Source organism: Macrotis lagotis, chromosome 4 (assembly GCF_037893015.1).
Source record: "Macrotis lagotis isolate mMagLag1 chromosome 4, bilby.v1.9.chrom.fasta, whole genome shotgun sequence".
NCBI classification, from domain to species: Eukaryota; Metazoa; Chordata; class Mammalia; order Peramelemorphia; family Peramelidae; genus Macrotis; species Macrotis lagotis.
Genome location: NC_133661.1, coordinates 53278653 through 53296628, shown reverse-complemented (window position 1 = coordinate 53296628; position 17976 = coordinate 53278653). Strand labels below are relative to the sequence as shown.

At 37.5% G+C, this 17976-nt stretch overlaps 1 protein-coding gene across 3 annotated transcripts in view; it reads left to right on the top strand.

The window, feature by feature from the left end:
• Positions 1-17976, top strand: part of MICU1 (mitochondrial calcium uptake 1) — a 221362-nt gene that overhangs the window by 21694 nt on the left and 181692 nt on the right. For all 3 annotated transcript variants that reach the window (XM_074232799.1, XM_074232797.1, XM_074232798.1), the window contains exons 2-3: positions 11277-11438; positions 17390-17543. In XM_074232799.1, coding sequence (XP_074088900.1) covers positions 11278-11438; positions 17390-17543 — 315 coding nt within the window. In that variant the 5' untranslated portion in view covers position 11277. The remainder of the gene's footprint in view (positions 1-11276; positions 11439-17389; positions 17544-17976) is intronic.

Here is a 17976-nt window from a genome sequence, read left to right as displayed (position 1 = left end):
CCAATTCTTTGCTAAAACAAAAATCTTGATATCTTTCTTCCTCCCATTGACTTTTTGGGACACATAGTTATTTCAAAATTACTAAGTTAAATTGAAAACACTCCTTTCCACTATAGAGTAATTTGCATAGTGTAATAAAAATTGTTTAATTTGCTTTGTTTTTTAAAGTTTATTCAGGTAATTTCCCCTAATAATTCAGTATTTATTCTGTATGAGAAGAAAAGCAGATTAACAAAATTTGTTATTCCTGTTGATTTACTTACAAAGATTGGTTTTGGGAAATGGTTTGTTTCACTCAACAATTTCTATTTGGGAATTATTTTCATGTACTATTAGTTTGATCAAATGTGCCAGTCTAATGGGTCCTTAAAGATGGACTCTTGCTGTTAGATAAGATTATAGATTTATCTTTTCCAAGAGTGACTCTGCATGTAACTGCTTTCTTATTTCCTTCTAGAGATTTTCAGCACTACTGGTGCTATCATATTGTTAGGGCATTGAGATCCATATTACTTCCAATATTAATTTGTGGGAGCATTCAAATTAATTTTTAATATTGACACAAATGTCTGAAGTAGAAGTAATATTTTTTTCTCAGTAGGTTTTTCAGCTTATCAAATTAATTTTACCATAACAGGAAACATAAGATGGTTTGGGGGACAGAATTTGAAAATGAATGACAATCCAAATCCAATCAATATTTCTGAAAATTGCAAAGTCTCTCAGCAGATCTATGAAGTTTATCATCAGTAGCTTGCCTTCACCATTTATATTCAGGTAATCTTGGGACAATAAGCCTGGTTGTATCGAAGGAATCCAAGAATCTTGCAGCATCTTTTTTTTTTTTTGGTGGTAGTGGGGAGGGGGTGGGGGAATTTGGCATGGCAATGGGACTTGCCCAGGATTACACAGCTAAACAGGTATCAAGTGTCTGAGACCCGATTTGAATTCAGATCCTCCTGACTCCAGTGCTAGTACTCTATCCACTATGCCACCTCTTACCATCTTTCTTCTTGCTCTGCTCCTTTTCTGCCCTTTTCCATATTGAAAACTTATGTACTGTGGGGCGGCTAGGGGTGCAATGGATAGAGCACTGGCCCTGGAGTCAGGAGGACCTGAGTTCAAATGTGACCTCAGATACTTAATAATTACCTAGCTGTGTGGCCTTAGGCAAGCCACTTAACTCCATTTGCCTTGCAAAAATCTAAAAAAAACCCAAACAAACCTCACATACTGGAAGCTTTATTGCCTCAGGCTTCTAGAAGAGATGGTGAGAGACTGGGGAAAGAGCCAGGATTGGTTGGAAAGGGCCTTGTTAGTCAATTTTAGGATTTTCTTTCCTTATACTGCTAGTGTGAGAATTAAATATGTCTTAGTGACACACCCATTCACCCCTATTAATCCCTGGGTGTTTACCTTCTTCTGTGTTCCCCTAGGCTGTTTTGGTATGTAGGCTGTCTTAGTGTAACTGTCAGAAGCTATCTGGATGGTTGAAGTAGCCCTTCACTACCTTGCTATGATGCCTCCATGCTGGATTTTTGATCTGTTATTTATTTGACTGTGACATCTCTATTAATCTTCATTTAATTGAACATTGTTTTAATTCAGCTATTTTAATTTTGGTCACATATAACAAACTTTTCCTCCTAAGTTATATATAGGCCAAATCACATAAGAACAAATGTTATTGAAGTTAATTTCTGTAATATTGTAAAAACTTCCAAGAAAATACTTAACTAAAGAATTTGAACAATCCCTTTGAAGGACACTGCAATGACAGATAACTTGTATACTCTTAAAAATTGGGTTGGGAGAAACTAATAAGGAAGAGAATCAGCACCCCCTTTAACCCCAGAGAGGATTATGATGCTTGTGATTTTAGTTTTTTTCAAGATCTCAGAATCACAGAATGCCAGATTTGGAAAGAACATGGTGACTTTCTACTCCACTCTGTGCCTGAAAAAAAAATTCCTTGTATAGTATAAGAGACTCTTCTGGAAAAACTCCAGTAGAGGAGAACCGTCTATCTCTAGGGAACACTCGACTTTCAGTGGGGATAGAAAGCACTTCTTGTCATTAATCATAAATTTGCTTCTTTCTGACCTCTACCCAATTCTTCATAGTTCCATCACTCAATGCCAAATAGAACCCTCCTCAGCCAATACTGAAGCTAGCTTCTTCCTGATTTCCTCTCTTCCTTGTCAGTCAGTGCCTGCTGGTCCTGAACACTGTGCTGGGCCCTGAAGCTGTAAATAATAACGGAAGAAGCAGTCCCTGCTCTCAAAGAGCTAGTGATCTGATGGGGAGACAACAAGGGCATAAAGAATAATGCACAAATAAATATGAAGAGCACACATGCATAAGAGTTCCCTACAAGGTAGTTTGAGAGTTGAAGGCTTTCTTTGTGGGTGGTGCTTGAGCTATGTCTTGAAGGAAAGAGATTCCTTGAGGTAGGAATTTCCAGAAATTCCTTAAAGCAGGAGGGAGGCATGGTAAAAGAGGTGTGACTTGTGAGGAACAGAGAGAAGGCCAATTTGACTGGCTAATGACAGCAGGGGAGTCTTGTGCAATGAGATTGTAAAGCTAGATATGAGTAAGAAAGAAAAGTTCTAAAAAAGAATTCTGTTTGATAAAATACAGTGAAAAGGTTACTGAGTTTACTGAGTAGTAGAATGAAGTGGTAAGATCTATGCTTAAACATAATCACTTGGGCAACCTCATGGAGGATTGACTGAAGTGGCAGAGATTTGAGGCAGGGAGACCAGTGAGAAGCCTGTTGATTGAGCAGTGCTGACTTGAACTAGGATAACTGAATAGAGAGAAAGTGATGGATAAGAAAGATGTTGGGGAGAAATGGTAGCACTTGACAGCTAATTAGATCTGTGAAGTGAGGGAGAGTAGGGAGTTGAGAATAAAATGTCAGGGTTATTAATGTGAGAGAACTGGAAGAATAGTGGTGCTGTCAGAAGAAATTGGGAAGATTGGAAGATGGATGATTTTTGGGAAAAGATAATGAGTGCTCTTTTGATATGTTAAATTTGACACATCTATGAAATCTATTTTATTTTATTTTTTTTTAGGTTTTTGCTAGGCAAATGGGATTAAGTGGCTTGCCCAAATCTTCACAGCTAGGTAATTATTAAGTGTCTGAGGCTGAATTTGAACTCAGGTACTCCTGACTCCAGGGCCAGTACTCTATCCACTGTGCCACCTAGCCACCCCCTGAAATCTATTTTAAATTGACTTATTGTCAAACAGGATAAAGTGACTTGTCCAGGGTCACACACCTAGTAATTGTCTGAGGCTGAATTTTAACTCAGGAAGAAGAGTCTTCCTGACTCCAGGTCTAGTACTTTTATCTACTTTACCACCCCCAACAATCAGGAACAACAACAGATGAAGCTAGATGAGGGATGCTGGGGCTAGCTATCCAAATCTGAAAATCATCTGCATAGAGTTAATTATTAAGTTCAAAGGAAGTAATAAGGTCCAGGAGAAGTATAGGAGACCTAAGACAGAGCCTGGGGTAGTACCCACAATTAGAAGTGTAATATGGATTGTGAACTAGCAAGGGAGACTGAGTATGAGTGCTCAGATGGGTAGAAGAAGAAACATGAGGGGATAATGTCATTAAAAAACTTACAGAGGAAAGTATATCCAAGAAAAAAGGATTATTAGCAGTATATAAGTCAGATGCAGTGCATATAGGTCAAGAGGGAGGGGAACTGCAAAGAGATTATCATTTTTGGTAAGTAAGAGTTCATTGGTAACTTTAGAGAGAACAGTTTCTGTTACATGATGAAACCAGAAGCTAGATTACAAAGAGTTGAGGAGTGAGAGAAGAGTAAGTAGAGACAGCTTTTTCAAGGATTTTGACTGGGAAAGCCAGGAAAGCTATAGGACAATAATTTGGGGGATGATATGATTTAGTGAGGGTTGTGGGATTTTTATTTTTCATTTTTTTCTTAAACATGAGCAATAACACAGCAGTCATCAAAACAGGTTGGGTACCGGCTAAGAAATAGAGTGGTAGATCAGTGGAATAAATTTGCAAAAGAAGCAGTAGTAAATGCTATGGTAATCTACTGATTGATAAATCCAAAGTCTCCAACTTCTAGAATAAGAATATACTCTTTAACAAAAACTGCTAGAAAAATGAAAGAATAGTATGGCAGAAATTAGACTTAGACCAAGATCTCACAAAGGGTACAGCATTTATACATGTAGAACCTATATTAAATTGTTTCTGCCATGGGGAGGAAGGGAAGGGAAAGGTGATAGAAAAATGTGGGAGTCAATAGCTTGCAAAAGGATGAACGTTGGAAACTCTCTTTGCATTTAATTGGAAAGTAAATTTTTTAAATTGCTAAAAAAAACAAAGAAAAGAAAAGATGAGAGGGGATGGGACCAAGAGCACATATAGAAGGTTGGCCTTGGCAAAGAGGAAGACTGCCCTATTGTAGTGACTGAAGGAATGAGGGCTAATGTCCAAGAGCTTTGAGATCAAGACAATGAAAGAGTAGAGAGTTCATGTGGAATGATCTCAACTTTCTCAATAAAGTAAGAGGCAGATCCTCAGCTGAAGGGAGGAGAAGGGAAGGAGGAGGTATAGGAGGCTTGAGGATAGGAAAAAAAACTTGGAAAAGCTTTTGTGGGGAACCAATTAGGGAAGAATAGAAAGATTGCCTTATTACAGTGAGGGCCCAGTTGAAGTTGGATAACATGATTTTATAATGTACCTGGTTAGCAGGATTGTGCAACTTCCCCCAGGCCCACTCAGCAGCATGTGAATGGACCACAGAGACACATAGTGGAAGTAATCCAAGTAAGATTTGGCCACAGATGAGTGGCAAACACATCTTTCATATCTCCCTTGGCTGTAGTACTCTGAGAATTCTCTGATTTTCTTCCTATGCTCCAGAAAGCTCATTATTGAGATAACTCCCTCATCATATACAATGTCAGTAGTGTTTCATTTACTACTACCCTCTGACTCTCTGAGGCTGAGGCCATGAACTCACTCTCCATGAAGGAGGGAAGCTCCTTCCCAAGATCTCCTTCCGCCCCTGCCTGCATTACTCTGGGACTTGTCTGACTTTTCCACCTTGCCTCCCTGTCACGGATTTTCCCAGGCCAGCCCTACCCCTGCTTCTGCTTCCTTTTGTGTTTTGTCTTCCCTTACCACATCACACTGTTGTTAACTTCTTGAGGATAGAGACCATCTTTACTTTTTCAGATTTGTATCCCCAACTATTAGCACAGTGTTTGGCCACTGGTAAATGTTTAATGTTTGTTGACCATTGAATTTAATCCCTTTACCACCCCAGATACCTTGCTCTAGCAGTGTATCCATATTTTTCCTGAAATGTGGAACCCAGCATTGAACACTGGCTTTTTTTGTATTCTGATGCCCTGTAACCACAGCAGAATATAATATAGTAGACTTGCCACCTCCTTATTGCTGGAAATTAAACCTCTCAAAAATCACATTAGCCTTTTTGACTGTTATATCACTGCATTAACTCATTGAGTTCACCAAAATCCCTACTTTTTTTCAGACGAACTGCCATCGCTTTTTATCTACCATCTTGTACTTGGGAAATCAATTTTTGTAATCCAAATATAGGATATTATGTTTATCTCTGTTGAATTAAATTAAATTCCTTTTCCATCCTTACTCTTGTTATCCACTAAGTTAAGGTTCCCTCCTAGTTTTGTTCCAAATGCAAATTTGATAAGGATGTTATCTCTACTTTTTTTTCAAGTATTTGAGAAAACTGAAATAGTTAAAGGCTGATAGTGGGGCACTTCATTGGAAACTTCCTAGCTGACACCAAATCATTAATGACTGGTTTTTGAGTAGTCTTCACCTAAATTATCTCATCAGCTAACCTACATTTCTCCATCTTTTCCACAAGAATAATAGGAATGGGGGCAGCTAGGTGGTGCAGTGGATAGAGCACCTGCCCTAGAGTCAGGAGTACCTGTGTTCAAATCTGGTCTCAGACACTTAATAATTACCTAGCTGTGTGGCCTTGGGCAAGCCACTTAACTCCATTTGCCTTGCAAAAACCTAAAAAATAATAGTAATAATAATAGGAATGACTATTTGTGGATCTGTGTTGTGTTCTGGTCATATTGTCCTTCTCTTTTCCTGTGATCCCTTTCAGTGAAACTTAGTGTGTTACCTGTCTTACAGTAGATGTTAATGGTTATTTATACTTACAGCCACGTTAGAGATTCCTCAAATTCAAAGATTTAAAATTATCATCTGAAGAAGTTTCTGTTGTTGTTCCCTCAGTTTACTTATAGGCACAAGACAGAATATGAAAGTCATAACCTAGTGCATTAGTTGCTGCTAATGTTGTGAGAGTTTTGCTTCTTTCATATGGTATGTTTGTAGTAAGGAAAATAAACGTACTTTGCAAATATGTTTTTCCCAGTACTGCCAAGCATCAAAGCAGAATAGAATTTATAATCTCAGTAGAAGAATAGAGTAAGAATGATAAGATTTGTGGAAATTTCATTTATTTCATCTTGCCCTGGGGCAACTTTGGAAGTTTTATAGGAATGATTACTTCATCCTCAATAAATTTAAAGTGTGTACAAGCAGGATAATGTGGGGTTCTTGTGAAAAAAATGTCCTGAGAGGTAGATAAAATAAAGTTCTATTATTTACCTGTTGTAGGATTGTGTTGCCATCTAAAGAAATAATTTTGCAGTGCTTTGTCAAGAATACAACAGATGTGTGGTGAATCTTGTTGCCATTTTATAACATGAGAAGGTATCTTATTTTTTTTTTAATATGTGCCATTTTCCTGAGTCATGGAACATGTTTCTACTAATAGGAAATACTTTGGCTTCTAAGGTAGTAATACCCCTCATTCTGTCAGCAGTGGCACTCTAACTATGAAAAAGTTTCTTTTGTAGACATAAACATTAATTGTCAGTGTACCTTGACAAGTCATCCTGAGGTGGCATTATGCAGGGAAATGGTGCAGAGTTAAAGTCAGAAAACCAGAGTTCATAACTAGCTCTGCAGCTTAGTACTCCTATAATTCTGAATGATGTCCCTTTCCTTATTCAGCATCAGTTTCTTCAACTTAGAAGGCAAAGCTAATAATATCTTGTAAAGTGATTGTCAGTGGCAAATGAGATTGTTTGCAGTGTCCTTTGGTAAATCTTAAAGTGTTATTTAAAGTGCTCTATCAAATTTTTTCTTCCTAGTCTCTACAATGTAGAACTTTTTTTTCTTCTAGACTCTACAATATAGAATTTTGGGAAAGTTTATGGAAATAATTTGAATATATGGTTTTAATTGCCTTAGTGTGGTTGGATTCTATTATATTGTTGCTTTTCAGGGATTTATAGTGATTCTTTTTTTCCATTTTTTTTGTTTTTCTTTAATTTATTTACACATTACTAAAATATTCTTGTTTAAGAGTAAACATAATACCCCTCCCCCACGATATAAAACCTCATGAGAAATACAGTAAAAGAAAGAAAAAAATGTGTTTTAGTCTGTGTCCTGATGCCATCAGCTCTATCTTGGGTGGATCATTTTCTTTATCATAAATGCATCATAGAGGTTACTTACATATTTTTCCACAGCTGTTGTTGCTGATAGTAATTCCCTCCATCCATTCATCCCCACTACCATCTATTGCATTTTCTCTCTCCTTTCACTCTGTCCCTCTTCAGAAATGTGCTGTGGGGCAGCTGAGTAGTACAGCAGATAGAGCACCAGCCCTAGGGCCAAGAGGCCCCAAGCCCATATCCCACCCCAGAGACCCAGCAACCACCCAGCCCCATGGTCCCAGATAGACCACTCAATCCTAGCACCTTGCAGAAAGTAAAAAAGAAAATGTGTTATTAGTGATTATCCTCTCCTATTATCTACCCTCTCCTCTATCACCCACTCCCCTCATCCCCCTTCTCTCCCTTTTCTTCTAGATGTCTATACCCTATTGAGTGTGTATGCTGTTTCCTCTCTGAGCCATTTCTGATGAGAATGAAGCCTCCCTCATTCCCCTCGCCTTCCCCCCTTCCATACCATTGCAAAAGCTACATGAAATATCTTAGCCTTTTCCACCTCTCCTTTCTCTTACTCCCAGTACATTTCCCTTTCACCCATTGACTCCATTTTTACAATATATATCTTCAAATTCAGCTCTCTCCTGTGCCACATCTATAAAAGATCCTTCTACCTATTCTATTAAATGAAAAGGTTCATATGAGTATTATCAGTATTATTTTTCCATGCAAGAATACACACAGTTCATCATCATTAAGTCCTTCATAATTTACCCTTCTCGCCCACTCTATGCTTTACCTGAGTCCTGTATTTGAGGATCAAACCTTCTGTTCAGCTCTGGTCATTTTAACAGAAACATTTGAAATTCCCCTGGTTCATTGAAAGTCCATCTTTTCCCCCGGAAAAGGATGTTCAGTTTTGCTGGGTAGTTGATTCTCAGTTGCATTCCAAGCTCTTTTGCCTTCTGGAATATTATATTCCAAGCCCTATGAACCCTTAATGTAGTTGCTGCTAAGTCCTGTGTGATCCTGACTGCAGCTCCATGGTATTTGAACTGTATCCTTCTGGCTGCTTGTAATGTTTTCTCTTTGACTTGAGAGTTCTGGAATTTGGCTATAATATTCCTAGGGGGTTGGGGTTTTTTGGATCTCTTTCTGGGGGAGATCAATAGAGTCTCTCAATTTCTATTTTGCCCTCTGCTTCTAGGATATCAGGATAATTTTCCTGTAGAAATTCTTTAAAAATGAGATCAAGGCTCTTTTCTTGATCATGACTTTCAGGTAGCCCAATAATTTTAAAATTATCTTTTCTGAATCTGTTTTCCAGATCAGTTGTTTTTTTTCAATGAGATATTTCACATTTTCTTCTAATTTTTCATTCTTTTGGTGTTGAACTATTGTATCTTGATTTCTCACAAAGTCATTAGCTTCCTTTAGCTTCATTCTACATCTGAAGTATTTGTTTTCCTCGGAGAGCTTTCTTATTTCCTTTTCCATCTGGCTAATTATGCTTTTTAAAGCATTCTTCTCCTTAACTTTTTGAACTGTTTTATCCATTTGACCTAAGCTGGTTTTAACATGTTGTTTTCTTCTGTATTTTTTTGGATCTCCTTTACCAAGCTGCTGACTTCATTTTCATGTTTTTCCTGCATCTCTCTCATTTCTTTTCCCAATTTTTCTTCTATCTCCTTTACTTGATTTTCAAAATCTTTTTTGAGCTCTGTCATAGCCTGAGCCCAACTTCTATATTTCTTGGAGTCTTTAGATCAGGAGCTTGGACTTTCTCATCTTCTGATTGTGTGGTTTGGTCTTCCATGGTACCAAAGTAATTGTCTATGGTCAGGTTCCTGTTTTTTTTTTCTGTTTACTCATTTCTCCAGCCTGTGCCTGGTTTTGAGGTGCTTCCTGAGCTTTTGAGTATTATTGGGACATCCTACAAGGAACTCAATGTGTGAGGCTCTGACTGCTCTCCTGGTCTGTAAATGACTAGAAGCTCATCCCTCTGCCCTGGAGGCTTTGAGTGGGGGGGGTCCCTTCACTATAGGGGGCCCAGACTGACCAGGGTCTGAATTTTGTCAAAGCCCCAGAGTCCTGTCCCAAGGACAGAGGAAAGACCTTGTCAGTCTCCCTCTACTCCCACCTTCCGTGGGCTGAGCACTCAGGGTGCCAGGTGGCTCCTAGTGTGCTGTTTAATGGGCTTGCTTCTATTTCCTGGGATCTGGGCTGCACTGAGTGCCAGCCATGCTGAGGGCCTAGGCTTCACTCTTGCTCTGGTAGAGGTCTCCCTGCTGATCTTCCAAGTTGTGCTTGGTGTCCCCTGGGGTGCAGGAAACTTGCTTCTGATGCTGGGAGCCAGTGCTCCCAAGCACCCTGGGGCTGTTTCCAGAGGCTGAAGTTCCTTCGCTCCAGCTAGGTGCTGTCCCCCCTGAGTAACCTTGGGAGAGTCACTTCACTTCTTAATCTGAAGTGACTCTCCCAAGGTTACTCAGGTGATATGTTTTGAGCTCAAAGTTTTAACTCAAGTATCTTTTCCAATCAAACTGCTTTCCTCTGAAATTACAAAATAGTATAGGTTTTATTCTTTCTATTTTGATTTTGTAGTCATTGTGTACTCATCTTCTTAGTTATGTTACTTTTTATGTCAGCTCTTTTACATCTTCACATGTCTATGAATTCTTCAAATGTATTATTTCTTATAATGCAGTATTATTCTATTTTCTCATTCTACAATTTGTTTAACAATTTCCCAGTCTTTGAAAATCTACCATTTCTTTAGTGTATATATATATATATATATATATATATATATAAATATATATATATATATATATATATATCAGTAGAATCATTGAGTCAGAAGATATCAATTATAGTTTCATCGCTTTCTTATTATAATTCCAAATTTCCTTCCCTGAATGATTGGGCTAATTCATAGTTTCACCATCAGTATGCCTACCTTTCTGTAATCTTTCAACATTATTTCCATGATTTGCCAATTTATTAAAAGACAAAAACCCGGAATTGCTTTGATTCACTTACATTTCAGAGTTTGGGAATAATCATTATATTAATAGTTGTATTTCTTTTGATAATTGTTTATTGATATTCTTTTGACTACTTATTCACTGAGAATAGTATCATATATTTTAGTTATATCCATATCCTGACTATCAGATCCTTATTAAACATATTTGATACAAAGATCTTTTCCCCTATTTTCACAACCAGTTCCCACAATTTCTCATCTAACTTGCATTGCTTTTGTTTACACAGAAGTTTCAATATAATTTAACTTAGAAATTATCTATTTTTAATGACTCTTTTGACTATATAAAAGGTCTCTGATCTTATTTTTATAATGTTTTAATATTCAGTTTAATCCATTTTAAGCTTTTTGTGGTATAAGGTTTAAGTTGTTGATCTAAACCTAATTTCTGCTGAGCAGCATTATAGTTTTCCTAAAACATTTTGTCCAAGACAGTTTTTCTTGAAATCATTTGTGTTTAGGAGATACTGTATTTTTAAGTCAATTGTTTTTTATTCATCTTTATTTAGTCTGTTCCACTGATCTACTTTTTAGTGTTTTAACCAACATCAAGTCATTTTGGTGATGACTACTTTAAAGTATTATTTGAGAATTGGAAGTGCTGATGAGAAGAATTTACTGAAAAAATTTAAAATAACATTTTATGTTTTCTTATTTTTAAACAGCAGATAATAGCATTTCTACTTTTTATCCACAGGATGTTTCGTCTTCGTTTTTTCCCTGCTGTGGCTGGGCTGGCTGTTGTTTCCCGACGGTGCCATGGCTCATCACAGCTTGCTCAGGGCAGGTGCAGGTTGATGATGGCTGCCTTCCTGGGAACCTCTGCAGTGGCAGCAAGCACGGGCCTCTTGTGGAAGAGGTAGGCTTACTCAGGGAGCCAGTCCTTTTTTCTCTGCCTGCTTCATCCCCAAAAGAATCGGTTTTCTGATCTCATTTTTATGATACCTTGTTGTCAGTCTGCAGATATGCATACATGAAATAAAATATTTCATGGGCTCTGTCATTTGAGATTGCATAGACTCCTGAATCATAAGCTGCTTATGGATGGGTGCTTTTTCCCCCCAGATTAAAAATAATGACAGCAATAATTTCAGAATATCAGTGACTCAGTCTTTTGGTAACCCTTGGTGAAACAGTTCAACTCTACACTGACATCTTCTCTTGAGTCACTAGCCTCCTTCTCATTTTGCTGATTGCACCTGCCAAGTATCAGCATTGGATCATTCTCATCTACTAAACTTTGTTCCTACACAAAGTTTAGCTAAATGAAGGTGGAGAAAATCTTGCAACCATTCTGAGAATCTACTACAAATTTATGTTGCATAACTTCAACTGGGACTGCATTGCTGCTGGACAATACCTCCCTTTATCAGTTTACTACATCACTCTACAGCAAGTCTTTCAAATCTATTTATACCTGCTTAAACTTCCCATGACTTTCCCTCCCCCATCTCCTTAGCTGAGAACCTGATTCACATTTTGCAGAAAAAAATGGAGGCCATTCACCACAATCTCCTTTTTTCTCCCCTCTTTCTCATCTCCTATCCCTCAGGTGTCTTTTGCCACTCTCTTCTTCTTCACACCTGTCTTACATGCTCAGGTGGACTTATTCTTTTTTTTTTACGTTTTTTTTTTTGCAAGGCAAATGGGGTTAAGTGGCTTGCCCAAGGCCACACAGCTAGGTAATTATTAAGTGTCTGAGACCGGATTTGAACCCAGGTACTCCTGACTCCAAGGCCGGTGCTTTATCCACTATGCCACCTAGCTGCCCCACAGGTGGACTTATTCTTAACAAGGCTAACACTTCCACTTTTTCAATGATCCCATTCAATCCCATCTCTTCCAACAGATTGCCCCCTCTGTCATCCTCCCTCTCAGTTATTTTCAGTCTCTCTCACTACTGACTCCTTTTCTACTGTTTACAAATATACCATCTCCCCTATCCCTAACTTTTTTATTCTTGTCAGGGGCACTCCCATCCAATCCCTTAGTTTCTACCATTCTGGAGAATCACTCTCGCTCTACCCCACACATTGTATCAAGGCCTGCCAAATTCACCTCTCAGTACTCACCCTCTTCTCTTCTTAAACTACCCACACTCTGGTCCTGGCCCTCATCCCTTCATGTTTGAATTATTATAATAACCTTCTGGTAGATCAGTCTGCCTTTAACTCTTCCCCACTCTACTCCATTCCCTTCAACCATCAGAATGGTTTTCTTCAAGCACAGGTCCAACCATGTCACCCCCTACTCAGTCACTTCCAGTGACCCTCTGTCATCTCCAGGGTCAAATACAAAATCCTTTGCTTGTGATCAGGGCCCTTCATAGTCATCAGCCTCCTACCTTTCCAGACTTCTTGTACTTTCCTGTGAACAAGATCCTTCTCTGGGCTCTGGTCTCTTCTTTGGTGCTCCTCCTTACCCCATCTGCTGCCTTCATTCACTTTCTTCAAGTTACAGTTAAAATCCCATCTTTTACAAGAAGCATTTACCAGCCCTTGGAAGTTCTTGTGCCTTTCTTCTTCCTACTTAGCCTGTCTAGAGCCTATTTGTGCTTTTGTTTCCATATAGTCTCCCATTAGACTGTAGACTTGTTGAGACCAAGGACTGTCTCTTGTCTCTTGTTGTATCTCTAGGACCTGCCACCCAAGAATAGAATAAACAATTCTTGACTCATTTGCCACAGGTGGTGCTTGTGTCCCCATTTTGGAGATCTCTATCTGCCGAGGCTTTTCTTTTTTTCAGGATCAAGAATTGAAATTCTGGGGTGGCTAGGTGGTGCAGTGGATAAAGCACCGGCCCTGGAGTCAGGAGTACCTGGGTTCAAATCCGGTCTCAGACACTTAATAATTACCTAGCTGTGTGGCCTTGAGCAAGCCACTTAACCCCACTTGCCTTGCAAAAAATAAATAAACAAATAAATAAATAGATAGATAGATAGATAGACAAATAAATAAATGAATGAATGAATGAATAAATAAATAAACAAACAAGCAAATAAATAAATAAATAAATAAGTAATTGAAGTTACAATGCAGAGGTGTTGGGATCAGGAACTAAACTTATTTCTTGTGACTTTTTTCCTCTTTTTTCTTATAGGGATGTCATTCCTTCACCTTTGTCTGATGCATGTTCTTCACTCTGTTCCTGTTTATAGGTGCTCTCTTATAGCTTAACACTGAAAGAAGGTAGAATGATAGAACTTTGGTGTATTCGCTGCACAGTGAGGGAATCCTGCCTCCTTCAGGGCTGACAGCATTGTGAGAAGACTAGGACTTGGTGCTTAGGAAATGGTACCTGTTTAAATTCCAGTTTGGAATATGAGGAACACATCGGTGAATCCTTTGTATTGCATAGCTGTCCCACAGCTTTCTAATAAAGTAGTAAAGCAGCCTTGGGAAAAGAAGGTCAGGATCATGGTAGCTTTTGGTTATCTGTAATCCCATGGATCCTGGAGTGATCCAGAGAATTTTGGGAATTTTCTGATTTATGATTTTATCTAGAACTTGTGAAATCTGGGTGTACACTAGAGTGACCTGCTTCCTAGATACCAAATTTAAGTTTAAGTAGTTTTCTAAGAGAGATAACCCAGTGTGGGACTACAGCTTGCTCCTCTAGCGTAGATTAATTCAGGGGTTGGGTAAGAAGTGTACATTATACATCTGTGGCTTGTGGGACAGTAAAAGGGAGAAAGATGACAGGGTAGAGTAAATGATTTCTTTTTTTGTTCCATACAAAATTAAAAGCAGCTTATTGGACTTTTACCAAGGGTACTAATATTCTAAGCATTTCAGTCTGCTTTAATTATTTGAATGAAATCTCAATATTAGCATCTTACCACTAAGATTATGTCTAGTTTTTCCATTTTATATATTTCAGGATAGATAGATAGATAGATATATATATATATATATATATATATATATATATATACATAGCTGATAAATGATAGAAGATAGATAGATTGATAGATTGATCTATTGATTGATCGCTCTTTGCATGGTATCTCCTCCTTTAGAACTCCTTGAGAGGTCTTTTGCCTCTCTTTTTATCTGCAGCTCCTAGCACAGTGCCTGGACCATAACAGACACTTATTAAATACTTGTTGATGTGATTTGACTTACCTATTATTATTATGCTGGAAAGCATAGAATATAATGTCCTTTAGTTCATCTATCTTGATGGCAAAGAGGTTGGAACTCTAGGCCTGAATTCAGAAACACATAAACTCCAATCTGACCTCAGACACTTTGTAGTTGTATGATCCAGGAAAAGTAACTTAACTACTGTCAACTGTAAAATGGGCATAATAATTGTATCAACTTCACAGGGTTGTTTGAAAGATAGAACAAGATAATATTTTTAAATGGTGGTTTATTTTTTCTCCAGTTCCATGGAAAGACAATTTTTAAATTTTTAAGGTTTTTGCTAGGCAGTGGAGTTAAGTGGCTTGCCCAAGGCCACACAGCTAGGTAATTATCAAGTGTCTGAGGCCGGATTTGAACGCAGGTACTCCTGACTCCAGGGCCGGTGCTCTATCTACTGCGCCACCTAGCTGCCCCTTAAAAATGATTTTTAAAAAGTTTTGAATTCCACATTTTTCTCCCTTCCTGACCTCACTCCTCCTTGAGATGGTAGGCATTTGATATATGTTATACATGTTCAATCATGTAAAACATATTACCATAGTAGTCATGTTGTAAAAGACGATACAAAGGGAAAAAATACAGAAAAATAGTCGGCTTTGATCTACATTCAGACTTCTGTTAGTTCTTTCTTTTTTTTTAATTAAAGATTTTATTTAGGGGCAGCTAGGTGGTGCAGTGGGGCAGCTAGGTGGCACAGTGGATAGAGCACCGGCCCTGGAGTCAGGAGTAACTGAGTTTAAATCTGGCCTCAGACACTTAATAATAATTACCTAGCTGTGTGGCCTTGGGCAAGCCACTTAACCCCATTGCTTTGCAAAAACCTAAAAAAGGTGGGGGGGATGGTTTCAGAGAAACCTGGGAAGACAGATATGAACTGATATAGAGGGAAATGAACAGAACCAAGGGAACAGTTTATGAAATGACAATATTGTAAAGATAAACAACTTTGAAAGACCTAGGAACACTGATGAGTGTAGTTAACTCCAATTCTAGAGGACTAACAACGGAATATACTAGTTCCTGATAGATGGAAGGAATCAGTGTACAATGAATCATACATACATGCATATATACACACATACATATATACACAGAAGTATGTATACTTATCTATATAGAGAGACATGACTAATTTGGAAATTTGTTTTGTTTGACTATGCCTGTTTGTAACAAGGACTTTCTTTTTCTTTAGTTCTCAGCTGGAGAGAAGGTAGATTCAGAAAAAAAAAATATATATATATATATATATATATAAAACAGACATATAGAAACATATATATTAAGGTATAAACCTAGTATAGTGGCTTTGCTGTGTCAGATTGTATGCATAGTCCTGTAACTTGGGGGATATTTCTAAATTGTTTTCGAGAATGCTGGACCAATTCACAGCATCACTAAAAATATTATTAGTCTTATTGTTTTCCCACAGCCTGTCCAACAATTAACATTGTACTTTTGTCATCTTTGCTAAACTTATGAGTGTGAAACAGAATCTCAGAGATGTTCCTATTTGCATTTTTCTTATTAGAGATTTGGAACTATTTTTTCACATGATTGTTGATAGCTTGGATTTCTTTTAAGAAATTCTTGTTCATGTCATTGGACCATTTATTTGTTGAGGATATCTTTTATTCTTTTTCTTTTTAAGGTTTTTGCAAGTCAAATGGGGTTAAGTGGCTTGCCCAAGGCCACACAGCTAGGTAATTATTAAGTGTCTGAGGCCAGATTTGAAGCCAGGTACTCCTGACTCCAGGGCCGGTGCTTTATCCACTGCGCCACCTAGCCGCCCTGATATATTTTATTTTTATATACTTAAATTACTTCTATATGTATTTTCAATATTGAACTTTTATCATAGAAATTAATTGCAAAGATTTCTCCTTTTAATTTTAACCACATTGATTTTGTTTGTGCAAAAAAGATAGCCAGGACAGGAGGTATGTGGAACTCCAAAGAGAAGAAAACTTCCTTGACCACTGTAGGTTGGCACCTTCCATACAACTTAGACTCTTAAGCAAAAGTTTTTTTTGCCAAAAAAAATGTATTTTATAAAATCAGAATTATCCATATAATCTTCTATGATACCCTCAATTCCTAATTGGTCAAGAACTTTTCTCACATCTGTAGTTGATAAAAAAAAATTTTTTATAATTTTTCTTTGACACCAAAATTCTTTACAATTACATTACTTAGACTCCATTCAATATTGTAATTCTTTCTTCATATGTCCTTTGCTGGTTGTAATTTTTATTATGTTATGATTAGTCAGGTTTAATATTTCTCCTTTTCTTCATTTGTTTGTGGTTTTAATGTCCTGACTTGTGGTAACTTCTCATAAAGGTGCTGAACACAGATGAGACATGTGAGAAATCACTAAGGATTGAGGTAGTCAGAAAAGACAGATTGAATTTTTGGCATGACAGAAGAAAGAAACCTGTAAACACATAACATTCATCGTTCTCAATATTGAAAAGAACATATAAAACAAGGGTCTCAATTATGCCCAGAGTATTAGTTATGTTTATGTATAGATTCTAGATTTTTTAAAAAGCAGAATATCTGTTTCTGTGGATCTTGTTCCTCCTATGGGTGGGTCTTGTTTGATTTGTGAGCTGTTTCCTACTGCTTGGATTAAACCATTTTATGTTCTTGCCCATCATAGAGCCAATGCAGAATCTCCACCATCAGTAAAGGAAGACCTAAAGGATAAAACCGAGGACAGTAGAAAAAAAATTGATGATGAAAGCTGTAAAAATGATAATACTGGTGATTCAGAAGAGAAAAAGAAGAAGTGTTCTGGATTCAGGGACCGAAAGGTATTGGAAAAATAAAATCTCCACTCTTAGAGGGTGGATTCTTGGAGAAGGTCTCATTGTGTACTACTTTTTACTAACCTGCTTGCCGTAGTTGAATGCTATGCCTGAAATGTCTGTTTTAAATATAACATATACTTCAGTCACTCCATTCTCTCACTTCCAAAATGATTATTTTTTTCATATTCATCTATCCATATCATCTATCAAGAATATTGAAGCAATGTAAAATATTAACTTGTAGGTCAGAACTAGTGCAAAAGTTGTCCTATATTTTTTTCTTTTGTGATCTTGTATTTAATTTGACTTCTGAAATTTAATCTCTTAATGGAACTAAGTGGCAATAAATACTATTGTACTTATTATCTTGTGCTTTCACTCTGCTAATGTTTTGCACTGTTAAAACTTGACAGTTTGTGTGTGATTAGATCCCTTT